At 55.4% G+C, this 16,541-nt stretch overlaps 2 protein-coding genes across 11 annotated transcripts; one reads left to right on the forward strand and one right to left on the reverse strand.

Annotated features, from left to right (window-relative positions):
- Positions 1–316: 316 nt before the first annotated feature.
- RRP9 (ribosomal RNA processing 9, U3 small nucleolar RNA binding protein) lies at positions 317–7,982 on the reverse strand. 2 transcript variants are annotated; one of them, XM_043587496.1, is made up of 15 exons: positions 7,790–7,982; positions 7,421–7,503; positions 4,723–4,832; positions 4,290–4,357; positions 4,167–4,208; positions 3,798–3,924; positions 2,842–2,966; positions 2,667–2,759; positions 2,237–2,337; positions 2,023–2,157; positions 1,884–1,946; positions 1,582–1,727; positions 1,420–1,499; positions 598–671; positions 317–484 (listed from the first exon to the last, which is right to left on the reverse strand). In XM_043587496.1, exons 1-15 carry the CDS (start codon positions 7,874–7,876, stop codon positions 391–393), a joined length of 1,428 nt encoding a protein of 475 aa, XP_043443431.1. In that variant the 5' UTR covers positions 7,877–7,982; the 3' UTR covers positions 317–390. The 2 variants fall into 2 exon arrangements, with proteins under 2 accessions (XP_043443431.1, XP_043443430.1); XM_043587495.1 differs by having other exon boundaries at positions 7,421–7,509; positions 7,790–7,963.
- Positions 7,983–8,259: 277 nt separating this feature from the next.
- Positions 8,260–14,953, forward strand: PARP3 (poly(ADP-ribose) polymerase family member 3). 9 transcript variants are annotated; one of them, XM_043587486.1, is made up of 11 exons: positions 8,260–8,356; positions 9,453–9,642; positions 10,290–10,415; positions 10,632–10,820; positions 11,032–11,164; positions 11,254–11,480; positions 11,728–11,874; positions 12,082–12,168; positions 12,425–12,602; positions 13,808–13,963; positions 14,419–14,953. In XM_043587486.1, exons 2-11 carry the CDS (start codon positions 9,460–9,462, stop codon positions 14,586–14,588), a joined length of 1,596 nt encoding a protein of 531 aa, XP_043443421.1. In that variant the 5' UTR covers positions 8,260–8,356; positions 9,453–9,459; the 3' UTR covers positions 14,589–14,953. The 9 variants fall into 9 exon arrangements, with proteins under 9 accessions (XP_043443421.1, XP_043443426.1, XP_043443420.1 ...); XM_043587488.1 differs by lacking the exon at positions 8,260–8,356 and adding an exon at positions 8,428–8,766 and having other exon boundaries at positions 9,400–9,642; XM_043587489.1 differs by lacking the exon at positions 8,260–8,356 and adding an exon at positions 8,428–8,766 and having other exon boundaries at positions 9,404–9,642.
- Positions 14,954–16,541: the final 1,588 nt, after the last annotated feature.

The raw sequence follows: 16,541 nt of genomic DNA on the forward strand, positions 1-16,541 counted from the left end.
TCAGTTCTCAGACTCCACAGCCAGCCCCAACACATAATTGGACAGCCATGGCTTCCTGGCTGAGAGGTCAGCTTCTGACACCTACCAGCCCAGAGCAGTGGGTAGAGACCTGGCCTAATAAGGTCACAGAGGATACTTAGGGACCAGGGGCTTTCTGAGGTCTCTATCCCCAAGTTCCATGGAAAAGGATAAAAAGCTCTCTGCCATCAGAGGGGCAGAATGGAGACTGTGGGAGCCCTGTCCCTCCCTGGCCTTTTCCAAGCCACAGTCCCACCATCACCCGCTGTCCCCGCCCAAGAAGCTGCAAGAGACAAGGCCCAAAAGAGGAGGCTTTTAATACAAAGAGGGCAGGGCCTGGCCTGGGAAGGACTTAAATAAAGTGGAGAGGAGTCAGGAGCCAGCAGTGGGGGGCCTGGGGGCCCTGCGGAGGGGGATGATGCAGACGGAGTTCCGAGCCTCTTTGATGCGCCACCAGCGGCCAAGCCTGCAGAAGACAAAACGAAAGGAGCAGCTGAGGCCAGGCCCAGCCCCCACCACCCCCAGTCCCACCAGGTAGCCCAGCCTCACTACCCTCACCCCTCCAAGGATGCCTCATACCTGTGCTCCTGCCCCACCCCAGCCACCAGGAAATCCCCAGCGGTGGAGAACTTGAGGCTATTGATGAAGCCCACCTGAGAAGAGGGAGAGACATGGGAAGATGTGAGAACAGATTCCCCCAACACCACAGCCCCAGCCTCACAGCCAAGGGCTTGGCCTCAGCAGGCCAGGTTAAATCCCTGCTCTGCCTCCTGCACCCAGACCAGCCCTTGACCTGTCAGGGCCTCAGCCTCCATACCTGTGAGGTGGATGATAACAGAGCAGCAGCCGCACAGTGAAATTTGTGAGGATTTAAGGAGACAGTGTATGCCAAGTACGTCGGGTGTCAGGGGTAGCCCAGGGCTTAGCTCCTGGCTGTGGGATCCTAGAGACCCCATGACCATCACCAAGCCCTTCACTGTCACCAGATGTCGCTGACCATCCTGCCACTGTCCCTTAGGGTGCCACACGTTCACAAGCCCTAGACTGGTGTCAATCTGGCACCAGCCTCACAGAACCCATCACACCACCAGGCCCTCCATGGCTCTGCACACAATGTTCCCTGCCTTGTCCCTGCCTTGTTCCCCTGCACCCAGGACAAGGTAGGGAGTAGAAAAGGGGAAAGGGGAGGAAGGGAAGAAGGAAGAGGAAAAAGGAGGGAGGGTTCCTGTCAGGTCCTATGCTAGGAGCTGGGACTATAAAAAAGAGAAGTCTTGGCTGGCCCTGACCTGAGGAGCCTCCATTCTGGTAGGAAAATACAGTAAGGGTCTAATTCCAGGGGCCACGAGCTCCTGGGCCTCGGGACTGTGGCAAAGACAGGCTGGGCACTAGAGCCTCACTCACCAGGGGAATGTCACAGAGAGGGTCAAGCCGTCGGAAGCCCTCCCCACACTGCCAGAGCCGCACGCGAGAGCTGTGGGAGCCTGTGGGAGACAGGGAGACAGTGGGCACCCCCACGCCAGCCCACCCTGCAACCCCCTCCTCCCTGCCTCAAAGAGCACCCACCTGTAGCCACAAGGTCCGTGTTGAGAAGGGCTGCCACCGATGACACCCAGAAGGGCTGCTCCAGGCCTGGCTCCCCCCGCAGCCCATGGGCCTCACGCTGCAGGGCAAGTGGCCGCTTCTTAGAGAGGCCCCACAAGGCCACAGAGCTGCGAACGGAGAATATGATCATGAGGGGCTGGGGTAGGGCAGAAAGGCCACTCAGCGGAAAGGAATCACACCAGCCGCACAGGGGGATTCCAGGAGGCAAGTCCAGGAGCAGTGGCAGTGGCAGTGGCACGAGACATCCAAAAGGCAGTTCTTACCCATCATCTGCACCCGACACCATGTGCTCCTCATTGATGAGCTGGATGCTGTCGATGGAGCCCCTGACAAAAGGAGCAGTAAGGGGCATGGCCCCTCTCCCCAACACCCTTCCCAACCCGGCCCAGCGGATCTCCTTACTGGTGGCCATAGAAGACAAGCTGGGACTCCTCCGGGATCTTCCACACGCGCACCGTCCCGTCTCGGCCCCCGGCCGTCACGCAGCACTCCCTGCTCAGGGCATCCAGCGCGGCCACGGCGTCCTGGTGCCCAAAGCTGGAGGGGGGCAGAGGCAGGATGGGTCACACACGAACAAGCACACACATCCGCACACCCTCTCCCCGCACACACTCACAGTGTCTCCACATAGGAGTTCTCCGCCACATTCCACACCTTCACAGAGCGGTCGTGGGACGTGCTGTAGAGCTGGTGGGTGCCTCTGCGGAAGGCCAGCCCCTAAGGGTACACAGAGAGCAGGTGAAAGGGGACCTGGACTATGGCAGGCGAGACGGGTCAGGCCCAGGGAGGACTTCCCGAAAAGCAGGTCACAAAGCACAGGAGTCAGGGCACACTCCCTAGCCATCAAGCAGCTGCAGACTTCTCAGAGGGCTCCCTGCTTCTTAGGCAAGCCCACTCAGCCTCTCCCAGCTCTTCCCTATCCCTTCACCCCTTTATGTCCTTTACAGTGCCACCGACTGCACAGAAGTACAGGTTCTCTGACCTCAAGGACCCCCTGCCTCATTCACCCCATCACCCAAGCACCGCCAAACATCCATAGTTCCTACCGACACAGCGTCCCGGTGTCCCGTGAAAGTGTACAGGTGCCGGCAGCTCTGGGCCTCCCAAATGAAAATGAGCTTGCTGCGGTCACCCGAGGCCTGTGGAGATGATGACAATGGCCCCAGGCACCCGATGTGTGCCCGGGCCTCTCACCCACTCCCAGGGCCAACCCTGCCTTACAAGGTACTTGCCGTCAGAGGAGATGGCCATGCAGAGGATGTGGCTGCCGTGGCCGGGGGGCTGCCCCTCCACACCCTTCTTGGCTCGTGGGATCACATGAAGCTTCCGTCTGCTCTCAACACTCCCTAACACCAGGAAAGAGAGAGGCTACTGTGACGGAGGAGAGGACTGGCTGGCAACCCCCTCAAGGGCAGTATGGGGCTGTGGAAAAGGTCGTGGCCTCAGGGCCAAAGATCTGGCTCAGCCACTGTGAGACCCTGCACAAGTCCCCTCAATTTCCTCATCTGTTAAATGGTGACAATAATGCCAAAAAGCAGCCACAAAGCCCCAAAGAAAAGGACAGGATGGAGCTTTGGGACCAAGGGTGCGCGTTCTTCTGGTTTCTCCTGAGGAAAGTACTCCGCTGTCAAAGGGGAGACCCAGGAGGACCAGGAATGCAATCCCAAGACTGCACAGGGCCTCAGGTACCCTCCAGCTGCCCACCTGCAGCATCACTCCTCATTCAATCATTATCCTGCCTCATCATCCCCAGTGACAGCAACACAGAGTCACTAGTGCCACTCCTGGGCAGAAGCTTCCATTGTCATCCAGAAAACACTTCGTTTTTTTTTTTTAATGTTTATTCATTTTTGGGAGACCGAGAGACAGACTGGGGGAGGGGCAGAGAAAGAGGGAAACACAGAATCTGAAGTAGGCTCCAGGCTCCAAGCTGTCAGCACAGAGCCCGACGCAGTTCTCGAACCCAGGAAGCATGGGATCACGACCTGGGCCGAAGTTGGATGCTCAACCAACTGAGCCACCCAGGCGCCCACACAAAACACTTCTTCAGGAGCAAACTTACCTCCAGAAGCTTTCCCCATCAGGCCTCGGTCTGCCCTGATTACTCCCTCCTCCGCAGACTAGCCCTCCCCAAAGACCCCTGGTGAGGCTGCACCCCCACCCAGCTGCTCACTCACACTTGATAATGGTGCAGTCTTTGGCAGCAGAGAAGATGGCTGAGTCGTCGGGGGTGATGACCACGCATGTGATGGAGAGCTGGTGCCCCCGCAAGACTTGGATGTCAGCCGGGGCTGGGGCCTGAATCTGGTGGGCAGGGCTGGGTCACTGCGACAGGGGGCAGGAAGGCCCCGACACACACACACACACACACGCCATCCTTTCCCACCACCCTGACCAGAAGGCAAAGTGGACACAGAACTGCAAGGATCAGACCCTTATCTGGTCCGTCCTGTCTGCCTTAGTGCTCACCATGTTCCAGAGCAAAGAAAGACCCCCACAGCCTGAGTCCCCAGGCTTACTTACACCAAAGTGCCCTGCCCACTCACCTCCTTTGCCACCGACTTCTGCAGCCTGCCTCTCTGCTCGAGCTGCACAGAGAGGAAAGGGTGAGCTCCCAGGAGCAGGGCCAGCCCCACCCTTCTCTCCTACCACCTTCCCTCTACACTCACCACGTCCTCCTTCAGGCGCCCTGCCACCTGGTCCTCCTCAAATGCCTGGGCCTCAGCCTTCTCCTCCTCTGTGCAAGGACAGACCAGACCAAGTAAACCGAGGCCGAGACTCCACTTCTCCCTTCCCATCCCCACCACCACCACCTCCATCCTGGGCCCCAAACACTCAAGCTGTGTCCCATGGAAAGTTTAGGATGCCTTGGGCAAAGGAGGGGTCTCCTCCTGCCTACCCCCTGCCTTTACTTAGAGATAAAGTAAGCTGAAGGTCTGGCCCAGCCCAGGAGGCCCGTTACTCTCCTAGCCATTCTCCCCCAGGGCCACTGGCACCAGGAGCTCTGACAGCCCACCAAGTACCTGCATCAGTCACCCATCAGGTACAGCAGGCGGCCTTAAGCACAGACCCTGAACTCACAGGCCCAGTGCATGGGCTTACCTTGTTGCCTGAGCTGCTCCAAGTAGAGTTTGGCCAAGCGCAGCTTCTTTTCCTGGGCTGTCTCCTCCAGCTCCTCCTCCTCTTCCTCCTCAGTCCTCCTGGGAGCTAGGCTGGGGGTAGGGAGGGGCTGGCTCTGAGGGGGCTCACCCCGCTCCTCTAGCCTCTACGACCATGCCTCGTCGCTGCTTCCCGACACTCAACCGCCCCCATCCCTGCCAGCCCTCATGGCCAACGATTACACATGTAGAAAACCAAAACAGGTGACTTACCAAATTGAAAGGACCTACCCAGTGCCTGACATAAGGGTGAAAAGAGACCCCAAACCCAAGAAGATCACTGTGAAGTTTCTCAATTCTAGAGGGAAAGAGAAGGTTCTACAGGCTGCTGACAAAAGGTTACATACAAAGGGTCAGGAATCAAAAGGCTTCAGAAGTCTCAACAACAACACTGAAAGCAGGCAGGCAAAGGAGCCTCACACACAAAATTCTGAAGGAAAATGTGAACTCCTGGAAGGCCATGCCAGTTACTATCAGATATACAAGGTGCCACAAGATTGGTCTTTTCTACACTTCATTTAAGGATGGGGATGTGCTCCCCAAACAAGAGGATAAACTAAGAATGAGAAAGGCATGGGAGACAGGGAATAGGAGATCCAACATGAAAAGCAGAAAAGGTAAATCCCAGAACCACCCCAGACAGGGGAGCAGCCAGCCCAGGTCTGAAAAAAGGACCCAAGAGGCAGACACGCTGGGATGTCATTGCCTCATCCTCACCTTGGATGCCACCTCACTATGGATGCCATAGCACCATCCTCTACCTTGAGGACAGGATTCCAGGTGAAGATTAACTGGTCTTGGCTTGACCTTGTGCTGAAGTTTCTGCTTTCCCTTCCATGCCCCACTCCCTACCCCAGCTGAGGGCACTCTCTTTACTCAAGACAAGTCCTACTTTGACTTGCTCCTGGGAGCTAGAGGTAGGTCACAGGAACCGTCCCTTCTGATCACATGCCTAAAGATACCTAGTCCCTGTCAAATGCCCCAGTTGTTCCCCAGGACTCATTCATGACCCTGCCCACAACTTTCCCAGAAAGGACCTTGGAAACTCTCAAGGAAGCCGAAGCTAAATCAGGTCACAGAGACCATTTAGTACTCAGTGCTCAGCAAGCCTTCAGCCAACAGGGTTGGTGGCTGCCCTGCTAACCAGCCAAGGTTAGAACTTGCACTCCATTTACCCAAACTAATCGGTCTATTGTTTAGGGGTTCACACATAGGAGACAGAACTCTCAAGGAAAGCAAAGGAAATATACATTGTATTGTATAATTCCACTCATTTGATGTTCTGGAAAAAGCAAAATCCAGGGACAGTAGTTAGCAGGGACTGGAGGCAGGGCAGTAACTGACCACAAAGGAGTGGGGGGGAGTTCTGGAGTGTGATGAAACCCTTCTATACCTTCACAGTGGTGGTCGTTATACAACTACATGTGTTTAACTCACAAACTGTACGCTAAAAAAGGTGAATATTACTATATGTAAATTGTATCTGAATGAAAAAAATGAAGAAGAGAAGGAGAAGGAGGGGAGGGAGGAAGAAGGGGAGACCAAAGAAATGATTAACTCAAGTCAGGAATAGAGTTGGGGCTTCCAAGTTTCCGCAAATGGTCTAGTTCCTAACCTAAGGGGTGGGCGCACAGAGGTTCATCATTTCACCACTGCTCCCTATAGTACAAACGCGTTTCATGAACTCTTCTGTATCTCATACATTCACAACACATTCTTTAAACGTTAAAAGTATTTGGCACAGGGCCAGACACACACCTGCTCACAGTAACCTTGAGAGAAAATATATATCTCTGTGAGCAGGTTAAGGCCAACATGTACTCAGTTTTAGAAGCTGAATTTCTAAGGCCAACTCTAGGATCCATCCCCTGATATGACAGACTCCATTCCACAGGCTCAGGACTTGACACTTTGCTAGTGTCCTCTGAAACCCTGCATCATGCCGCACCCCTGTCACCTGCAGAATGAGGGGGTATTAAAAGCCCTCCACAATCTGGATGCAGCCAACACCTACCTTTCCATCCTCTCCATCTCCCAGTCTGGCAGTTTTACATACAAATTTGACAATTTACATACAAAAAGCCTTAGACTTTTCTCTGATCCCTGAGTGTCCTCCCTACCTCTACATGAGGGACTCCTCTTCATCTCTCCAGGCCCTATTTAAATGTTCCCTCACCTGTCTCCAGAACACAGAGCTGTAGAATACACATCCTATTACAACACGTTTTGTCTTCACCTGCCTGCTGATCTCTATTCTCAACAGTAAAGCCAGTACCTGGCGTATGTTGAGAATCAGCGGGGAGAGCAGCAATTGTGAAATTGTGGGAAAGCAGATGAAGAACTAGCAAGCATTTCTTGCATTCCACTTCCCTTACCAGCCAGTCCAGCCTGTGCTCAGGTCCCTGCCAATGAGGGAGCTCTCACTGGTCTCGCATTGGGACCCTGCAGGGAAGGAGATGAGACTTCTCAATCTCCTCAAGATGAGACCTACTCATCAGGGTTAGAACTGGAGGAAAGAGCGAAGATCTAAGAGCCAAAAAGGCGGGAAACCTGGGTTCTAGGCCCAGCTCTGCCCACACTCACTGAGTCTTCCATACACCATGGGCCTCAGTGTCCCCTTCCCCCAGTGGAAGAGAGCTCACCTCTCACTCTCGGAGTCGCTGGAGATCTCCTCATTCATCTTGCCGCCTCCCTTGGACTTGCCCTTCTCCCCGGCAGAATCCGCCTGAGAATTAAATAATCCTTTCGTTGGTCAAGGGTCCCAACCACCCCGGCACTGTGCAAGAGCCCTTTCCGATCCCTCGAGAGCCGCGGGACTAGGAAAGGCGGTGGCCCCCCGGCTCAAGTGCAAAGCCTTCCAGGATTTGGCCCGCGGAGAGAGGAACGAAGCTGACTCCAGCTGGAATCCCGAAAAAAGGGCCACGGAGGGGCCGGGGGCCAGGGTGTCCGTAGGAGATGACGGTGGTTCCAGTAACGGGACTGACTCTGGCCTGCAGAAGAGCCAGACTCACCTTCCGCCGCCGCTTGCCGGCCCCTGCACCGGCCCCGGCCCCCGAGGCCGACCTTCCGCGTTTTCGAGCCGCCGCTGCCGCCGACATGCTGCCCACCTTGCGTGTAAGGACCGCCACGGAAAACTCACGTGGCTGCTAAACCCAGGCGGTCTGGCAAGACTCCGGGCCCGGATAGGCTCTCATTGCCCGGTGGGCCCCGCCTCCCACAGCTCCATTGGGTCCTTCTGTAAACTCTGCCACGCCCCCCAAGCGCCCATAGGGTAAACGCTTGTGGCCACGCCTCCAACAGTTCCTACAGGCTCCCGCGCCAGTCTCCAGTAGGTAGCAAGCCTCTCCGGGCGCTTCCGGCACAAGGCAGTGGCGCGTGCGCCCTGCTTCAGGCTGACGTCCAAGGGCGGGTCGGAAGAGACGGGCTTTCTCTGTGTTTGCGGCCCTTGAACGCTGGGAGGTGTCAGAGATGCAGGGTTTCACGTCTCGGAACGTGACTCCTCCCCGTCGGGGGCGGGGGCAAGAACGAACCAGCCTGGCACTAGATAACCCGGGGAATCTAGGCAGCCTCGAGAAGAGGTAGGCAGTGCCTGCACCAGGGTCCAAGGTCATTGGCAACCGGCAGGCTTGTACTGCGCACTTCTGGCCAGACAAGCGGCGCTCAGGATGCGTCAGTCCCTTAGGCCTTGGCTGTATCCCTATCAAGTGTCCATGGGTTCGTGGGACAGGCTGCCGGCCTCCTCCTGCCCAGCCTCTGACTCACTTGACTGGTGGCCAGATAGCTAGAAAACCACACCCCCCACTCCTGTGTTGCCCCTGCCCCCACCTCTGGCGATTGTAGGGAAATCACTCTCCAAGTCACACCTAAGGTTACAGAGGGTTGCTAGACAAGGCCCTAGAACTGGAACTGCTGCGGGGGTTCTGACTGTAGACCTAGTGGCCGCCACTAGGCCGCCACTAGCCGCCAGGTCACGGCTTCTTTCTCCTAGGTGAGTGCCCTATGATCCAGCCCACAGCCCTCCGCAGGGCAGGACAGGGATGGGTGGGACTGGCCCTTGCCCTCTGGCAGTTCAAGGCCACTGATCTCACACCCTGACTGGCACCCCAGAACTTTTGAACCCCTTGGGAATGAATGGTTTCTGGGCCTCTGGGTCACACGTTCTGGAGGGACACATCTGGCCCCAGGAGTGTGGCCCCGGGGAGCTACTACTGCCCACTGTCCTCCATAGTTGGGTGACTCAGCCTAGCAACCATGTCAGGCCCATCTGAGTCAGCTGAGACAGGGGAGGAGCAAGCAGTACCCAGGGAGTGCTCTGAAGGGAGGAGGAGCCCAGAAGCAAGAGAAAGGAGATTCTCCTTTCACTTTCCCTCCCTCATCAGGACCTACTGGATTGCTAGAGGATAGGGAACCACTCTTCCTTGACCCCGGGCAGACTGTACAGGGTCCTGGCCTGGCCCCTCTGAATGGGAAAAGGGAAAGGTGACTGGTACAGAGAGCTGATTTTGGTCTGAGTCTGGGAATGGGGAAATGGAAGCAGGGGGAGACAGTGGCTTGAGGGTGGGGGTTGGGGGCAGAACACCAAAGGGCAAACCCAAAGTGGGGCAAGCTGGTGCTGTGCCAGCCAGGTGGAATGCAGAGTCCATGAAGCCCTGAGGGACCCCCTCTGTGCCCCAGAAGAGCCATGGCTCCAAAGCGCAAGTCCCCAGTGCAACATGCGGGTCCTGAAAAAAAGAAGGGGCGTCAGGGGGCAAAGGAGGAGGACAGCTTCCGCTCCACTGCCAAGGCTCTCAGAGCTGCACCCACGGAGAAGCACATAGTCCGAGTGGATCCAGCATGCCCACTCAGCCACAGTCCCAGGACTCAGGTAAGCTGTAGGCCCCATCCAGTCTTGGAGCCTACTCCTTCCTAGGTATAAATACACTCAGACCTACTCTGCTTCCCACTGGGGCTTGGTTCTGGCCTGATAGGTCAAGGTCCCAAGTAAGCTATGTTCCCCCAAGACCCCAAAGGTCATGTAGGGTTATATACCATCAGATCCAGGCAGGTCATGTCTGTTCTTGAGACCCCAGAGCAGGCCCCTGAGCTTCTTAGGCCTCCCCCTGCCACACTTAAGGCAGGGCTGTGACCCCTCAGTCTTCCCAGGGCTCACTATGTCCCCTAAAGCAGCCCCACAGAGCCATGTCCCCTGAGATCCCTTGCATGGCAGGGTCATGTCCCTGTCAACCCCCCAGGGCAGAACCAATGTCTCTCTCTGATTCCCTGACACAGGGCACAGCCATGTCCTCCCAGAACTCCCCCCAACTGCCTGGGTTGAGTCATGTCCCCTCAATCTGTGTCCCCCAGGGCAGAACCGTGACCTCCTCAAGCCTTCCCTGACAGGGCCTCCTCCGATGCCCCAGTGCAGCATGACTCCTTCCCCATCAGACCCCTGTCATTGTGCAGCTGGGTACCCTGTCTCATTCAAGGGCAGCCCAGGCCAGCCTGCCTTCCCTATGCCCCCTCTGGCCCCAGGTGCATGAAGACTACGCCTGCACCCTGAACCAGACCAACATCGGGAGCAACAACAACAAATTCTACATCATCCAGCTGCTGGAAGAGGGTGACCGCTTCGCCTGCTGGAACCGCTGGGGTCGTGTGGTGAGTGCCACCTTCCCACCCTGTGCCCACCTCCTCCCCACCTCTCCCTTTACAATACATGCCCCCTACTCCCCCAGGGTCCCCACAACTTACTCAGCTGCTGACCACACCCCCTCCCCACTTCTGACTACCCAGGGGCTCTTGGCACAGCAGAGGGCAACTAATGTCCACAGTGGGTACTGTCGCAGGCACACCACTGAAGGTTGTTGGTTGCAGGGAGAAGTGGGCCAGTCAAAGCTCAGCTATTTCGTGTTACTGGAGGATGCAAAAAAGGACTTTGAGAAGAAGTTTCGGGACAAGACCAAGAACAGCTGGGTGGATCGGGACCATTTTGTGGCCCACCCGGGCAAGTACATGCTTATTGAAGTACAGGGAGAGGACGAGGCCCAGGAAGCCATGGTGAAGGTGAAGTGGCCAGGGAGGGTGGTGGGCCTTGCATTGAGGGAGGGGACTAGATGGAGAGACCCAGCCAGTTGTGTTCTGCCACTGTCCAGCTTTGTGGCCTCAGGCATAGACCTCTCTTCTCTGGCCTCAACCTGGCCAGTCTCTGTTTAATGCCAGGTTCTTCTCTGGCTGTGCCCAGCTACTCCTGCTCATTTGCGCCCTCTACCTCTAGATGGTTGGAGGCCCAGTAAGGACCATGGTTCAGCAGGTGCGGCCCTGCTCCCTGGACGCAGCTACACAGAAGCTCATCACCAACATCTTCAGCAAAGACATGTTCAAGAATGCCATGACCCTCATGAACCTGGGTGAGGGGAGAGAGGCCGGACAGGGTTGCAGGGGCCTGGGGGCTGCAAGGCCATGGGACTGAGTCTCCCTGACTTTCCCCACCTCCTAGATGTGAAGAAGATGCCCCTAGGGAAGTTGAGCAAGCAGCAGATTGCACAGGGCTTCGAGGCTCTGGAGGCACTGGAGGCGGCCCTCAAAGACCCTACGGATGGTGGCCTCAGCCTGGAGAAGCTATCCTCCCACTTCTACACTGTCATTCCCCACAACTTTGGCCGCAGTCGGCCCCCATCTATCAACTCCCCTGAGCTTCTGCAGGCCAAAAAGGACATGCTGCTGGTGAGGGTTGGCAAGTGGGTGGGCAGTGGGGCAGACAGACAGACTGGGCAAGGGAGATGGAGGACAGATGGCCAAGAAGGCCCAGATAGGTGGACTGAATGGGTAGGTTGAAGGACAGGGGAGGGGAAGGCCAGGCAGATAGATGGTATGGGGGTGCACAGGTGGGGTGACCATGGTCCCAGTCATGTGGGAGGGAGGAGGCTGGGAGTCAAGTGGACAGACAAGCTGCCAGTGCCCATCACTTTAGGTGCTGGCAGACATCGAGCTGGCTCAGACCCTGCAAGCAGCCCCTGAAGAGGAGAAGGTGAAGGAGGTGCCACACCCACTGGACCGAGACTACCAGCTCCTTAAGTGTCAGCTCCAGCTGCTCGACTCCGAGGCACCCGAGTACAAGGTGGGCCAGGTCCCACAGAGGAGCCTGGCTAATAGCAGGCACTGTCCCTCTACCCATCTGCCCTCCTGGTGTGCAGAGGAATCCCTTGGCCTTGGCCTTCTCTCCCTGTGTCTGAAGGGCCCAAGGAGAGTTCTGGGACTGGGGCACCAGTGGGGGTTTGTCCACACATCTGTCAGCCTCGGCATCCAGCATCTGCTTTCCTTGCAGGTAATATATACCTACTTAGAACAGACTGGCAACACCTACAGGTGCCCTGTTCTTCAACATGTTTGGAAAGTAAACCGAGAAGGGGAGGTAAGAGAGATTCCTCCCAACCCACTCCCCTATCACTATCTGACTCTGAAGGAGATGACCTTAGTTTATGTGCCCATTAGCGAGTCAGCTTAACAACTTGTCACTTTCCCTCAGACCCAGGTCTTGTGCACGTGTACATGAGTGGATGTGATTGGCCAGAGGGGTCTTTGGCCTTGGTGGTGCTCTCTGAGCATCAGGGAGAAGCACCTGAGCTTGGGTAGCATGACCTTTCCTGTTCCCACCTCCTTCCCCACAGGGAGATAGGTTCCAGGCCCACGCCAAGCTGGGTAATCGGAGGCTGCTGTGGCATGGCACCAATGTGGCTGTGGTGGCCGCCATCCTCACCAGTGGGCTTCGCATCATGCCACATTCTGGTGGCCGTGTTGGCAAGGGCATCTACTTCGCCTCAGAGAATAGCAAGTCAGCGGGCTATGGTGAGATACCCCCGGGGGCCACCTGGGCAGATGCAGGACACCAGGGAGGACCAGGCCCAGTGCTCGCCCAAAAGAGGAAACCTTGAATAGCTACTGACGAGAGTGCTCGGCGGGGCATCCTGAGTCCTATGGGGACTCCGTGGAGGGACCAGTGGTCACAGACAGGTCAGACAGCCCCAGGCAGCATCTCTTCCTGGAGCAGGTGATGCAGATAGGATGAGCGTGCCAGCCAGATGTGGAGGGGAGTGCAGTGAAAGAGGAGGTTTGGAGGTAAAGAAACTAGGAAGTGGCACACAGGCTGGGAGGCTACGCACACCATGTCAGGACCTCCAAGCACAGCCTGATGATAAGGCTCCAAGCAAATGCCTTGTGTGGGCAGGAGGGCTGGGGCCTGGAAGATCAAGGGAGCTTTATCCAGATAGTGATGGGACCCTCACCAGACTTGGTATAGCAGCAGCATCTCAGTGGCTACAGCCTCAGGGAGAGCGACTGAGGCCAGAGGCATAGGGAGGCCATGTTCTTACCCAGGCCAGATGTGATGGGCACACAACCCAGGCAGTGGAGGTGGGGGAAGAAAGAATCCGTGAGAGGGATGTGCGGGAGGTGGGATGGGCAGCATGTGTGACAGGGTTGAAGTATCTCTGATGACCCCCAAGTTTCTGTCCAGAGGTGTCCTCACTGAGGAGACCTCCCCAGACTGGCTCCCCGGCCAGCCCATCATTGGAGACCACCACCACCCACTGATCCAAGAGAGCAAGGTTGGATGGGGCTGATGTTCTTGGATGTCTGAGGTTGCTCAAGGCCAAGGGGACCACCAGGAGGGCAGAAGAGACTATGAAGGAGTAGAGGGTAGCCTCAGCAGAGCCAGTGCAAAGGGGTCCTAGGCTAGGGGGTGGAGGATGCCAGTGGTAAAATCAACAGAACAGGCCAGAGAGAAAAGGCCTCCACCCTGGATTTGGTCACTGGGAGCCCCTTGCTGACGTTGGTGTCGGGTAGAAGGGGCTGCATACACCTTCTCTCAGGGATCAGAAGAGTGGGGTAAGGGGTGGGGGGGAGCACAGCCAGGACAAGCGGTGTTTTTAAGGATGCAGGAAGAGTGGGCACTTTCCTGGGCTCGGTCAACAAAGCCAGAGGAGATAAGGATGCAGCAGAAGGGGACCAGGGAGTCAGGTAGGAGGGCCAAGCTTCTTCCCTGTCTCCCCCAGTTACTGGCATGTCCTGCGGAGCCCACCAAATTGGCTACATGTTCCTGGGTGAGGTGGCACTGGGCAGAGAGTACCACATCACCATCGACGAGCCCAGCTTGAAGCAGCCACCCCCTGGCTTCGACAGTGTCATTGCCCGAGGCCACACAGAGCCTGGTGAGTCCTGAAAAGCTAGACAGGCCTGAGGATAGAGACCTGGGGCTGAGCTAGGGGACCAGGATGCTTTCAGGGCATGGTGGGCCCAGGAGGTGGGCAGGGAAGGAGCTGAGGAGAGGGCCAAAAAGCAGTAGGCTTCCTCACTATAGTCATTCACTTTGTCATTCGACAAACATTTGCTGATTGAACATATTCCTGGGCATCCAGGAGGGCTTCAATGAAGAGGTGTCATTGACTGAGCATTGAAAGATATAAGTAGGCATTTCCCAGGCAGAGAAATGGGGAGGATACTCCAGGCAGAAGGCCCGGCCTGTGCAGTGGCTTGGAGATTGCAAGGGGGGGAATGAGCAGGTGTTCCCTGTGGCAGAAGTGGAGAGCATAAGAGGCAGAACTTACTGGTAAAGCCAAGGACCAGTGGCCCTTGAGTCACCCATGGCCCTTGCTGTGCCCTGCAGATCCAGCCAAGGACACCGAGCTGGAGCTGGATGGACAGCGAGTGGCGGTGCCCCAGGGCCAGCCCGTGCCCTGCGCAGAGTTCAGCAGCTCCACCTTCTCCCAGAGCGAATATCTCATCTACCAAGAGAGCCAGTGTCGCCTGCGCTACCTGCTAGAGGTTCATCTCTGAGCTGTCCCCCTACCCTTGCCCCGGGGCCTGCTGGCCGCTAGACCATCATCTCAACCTTCCTGCCCATCCCCCATATCACCCCTTCTTGCCCCCAGATCTCCCTCTTGTGTCCCAGACAGTGATCCCCCCCGTGGCCCCAGAGTCTCACCTCCTAAGGTGATGGGCATGATGGGCTGCCATTATTACTGGGGCACAGATACAGCAGCCCATTCAAATTAGAGGAGCACAGACTGAGAATGGGCAGAATCCCAGATCCACCTGGGCTGTCCACCCTGGCCCAGCTTGTCTGTCCGAGAGGTGTGAGCACCAGGGTAGGCTAAACTTCAAGCATGCACAGCAAGCTTATTAAATATTGTATCTGCTCACTCCCTGGCCTCTGCTTGTCTGTGCCGCAGCTGCACCAGGCCCAGGCCTCCTTTTCTCTTGTTGGGGACCCACTACACCGCACAGCTGCACCAGCCCGCTCCAGGGAGCAAGCACTCACAAGGTTGATGTGGGATGCACACGCATGTGCACACACACACACACACGCACAGGTCGATCTACATCCAAGTCTGCAAAAACTAGCCTCCTGATCATTGAGCCTTCAAAGGGGGATTCAAAACTGTTGGGGATCTGGAGACTCACCTGGGCATCTGGGGACTCATTTGGCCCAGACACAGCCAGGCAAATCAAGCATTCCTGTCTTGGGGCCAAGCATCCATATGTATCTTACATCTGAATATTATTAACAAGTTCAGCACATATCCATGGAATACTGCTGTACAATCATGAAAGGAATGACAGCCACCCCCAGGTAACCCTGTCCACAAATGGGGTGCAGGTACTAGAGAGCAATCAGGATCCAGTCCGGGGTCTCACACTGCATTTAGTTGTTGTGTCTCATCCGTCTCTTTCAGTCTGAAGCCATTCCTCAGCCCTTCTTGTCCCTTCATGACTTTGACATTCTTGACACTCGTGAAGGGGATGGGCCAGTTGTTTTCCAGACTAACTCAAAATTTGGATTTGTCTGATGTTTTGTCATGATCAGATTTGGGTAGTGCAGTTTGAGCAGGGATGTGACCTATGTGATGTGTCTTCGGTGCATTATATCCAGAGGGACATGTCCCATTCTAGGTGATGTTAATTTTGATCTCTTAAGGTGGTGACCACCAGGTTTCTCCACTGGAAAATTACCATTTCTCCTATTTGTAATTAATCAGTAATCTGTGGGAAAATATTTTGAGGTGTAAGTGTCCCATTTTTCCTGGACTTTCACCCACTAGCTTTAACATCCACTGGTGACTTTTACCTGGAATCAATGACTTAAATCAATTTTTGGTAAGATGGTTGCAAATGACAGTTATCTAATCCCACCATTTCTTTTATATTTATTGATACTAGTCCTTTTTCTTTCTTTATTATCCATATGGACTTGTGGATTCTTATTTTATGCATTAGGTTATAATCCATTACTATAATTATCCTGATCTTCAAAATGCCCCAGATTTTGCCAGCAGAAGGCCCTTCAAACTGATTCCTGGATCTATGTCATTTTCTGAGCACTTCCTTACTTTCTGGCATCACAAGATGTTCCAGGCTCATCTCACACAAACTCAAATCAGCCATTTCTCCAAGGAGCCCTGGTTCCCTAGAGCAGGAAATGGTATTTAGCATCCCAGATTTGGGCAGTAGGTATGCTCCTTAGTTCTGGGGTGTCATTGCTTGTAAGTTCTTGTAGTAAAGAGAGCCAGGAAATACATATATGTAAATAAATTAACACATCTGTCTGTCTATATCTATTTCTTCAATTCTAATCCAACACCACAGGGCTCTTCCATTCTTCCTCAAATACATATTTAAAATATCTCTTTTCTCTAACAGAATCTTGGTTTCCATCAACCTTAATATATTTATCACTAAATCCCATGTATAAAGGGGCTTCAGAATTGCTACACCTGTACCATTATGAAA

The sequence above is a fragment of the Prionailurus bengalensis genome, chromosome A2, assembly GCF_016509475.1.
Source record: "Prionailurus bengalensis isolate Pbe53 chromosome A2, Fcat_Pben_1.1_paternal_pri, whole genome shotgun sequence".
In the NCBI taxonomy this organism is placed as follows: Eukaryota; Metazoa; Chordata; class Mammalia; order Carnivora; family Felidae; genus Prionailurus; species Prionailurus bengalensis.

Bases quoted from the DNA above. Each gene is read 5' to 3' on its own strand.
- PARP3 (XM_043587485.1), top strand. From the start codon at position 9,460: ATGGCTCCAAAGCGCAAGTCCCCAGTGCAACATGCGGGTCCTGAAAAA. The intron at 9,643-10,289 runs GTAAGCTGTAGG...CTCTGGCCCCAG, and splicing joins GCCACAGTCCCAGGACTCAG to GTGCATGAAGACTACGCCTG. The intron at 11,875-12,081 runs GTGGGCCAGGTC...CTTTCCTTGCAG, and splicing joins CCGAGGCACCCGAGTACAAG to GTAATATATACCTACTTAGA.
- RRP9 (XM_043587495.1), bottom strand. From the start codon at position 7,876: ATGTCGGCGGCAGCGGCGGCTCGAAAACGCGGAAGGTCGGCCTCGGGG. The intron at 4,209-4,289 runs GTGAGTGTAGAG...CTCTCTGTGCAG, and splicing joins GGCGCCTGAAGGAGGACGTG to CTCGAGCAGAGAGGCAGGCT. The intron at 485-597 runs GTATGAGGCATC...TGTCTTCTGCAG, and splicing joins GGGGTGGGGCAGGAGCACAG to GCTTGGCCGCTGGTGGCGCA.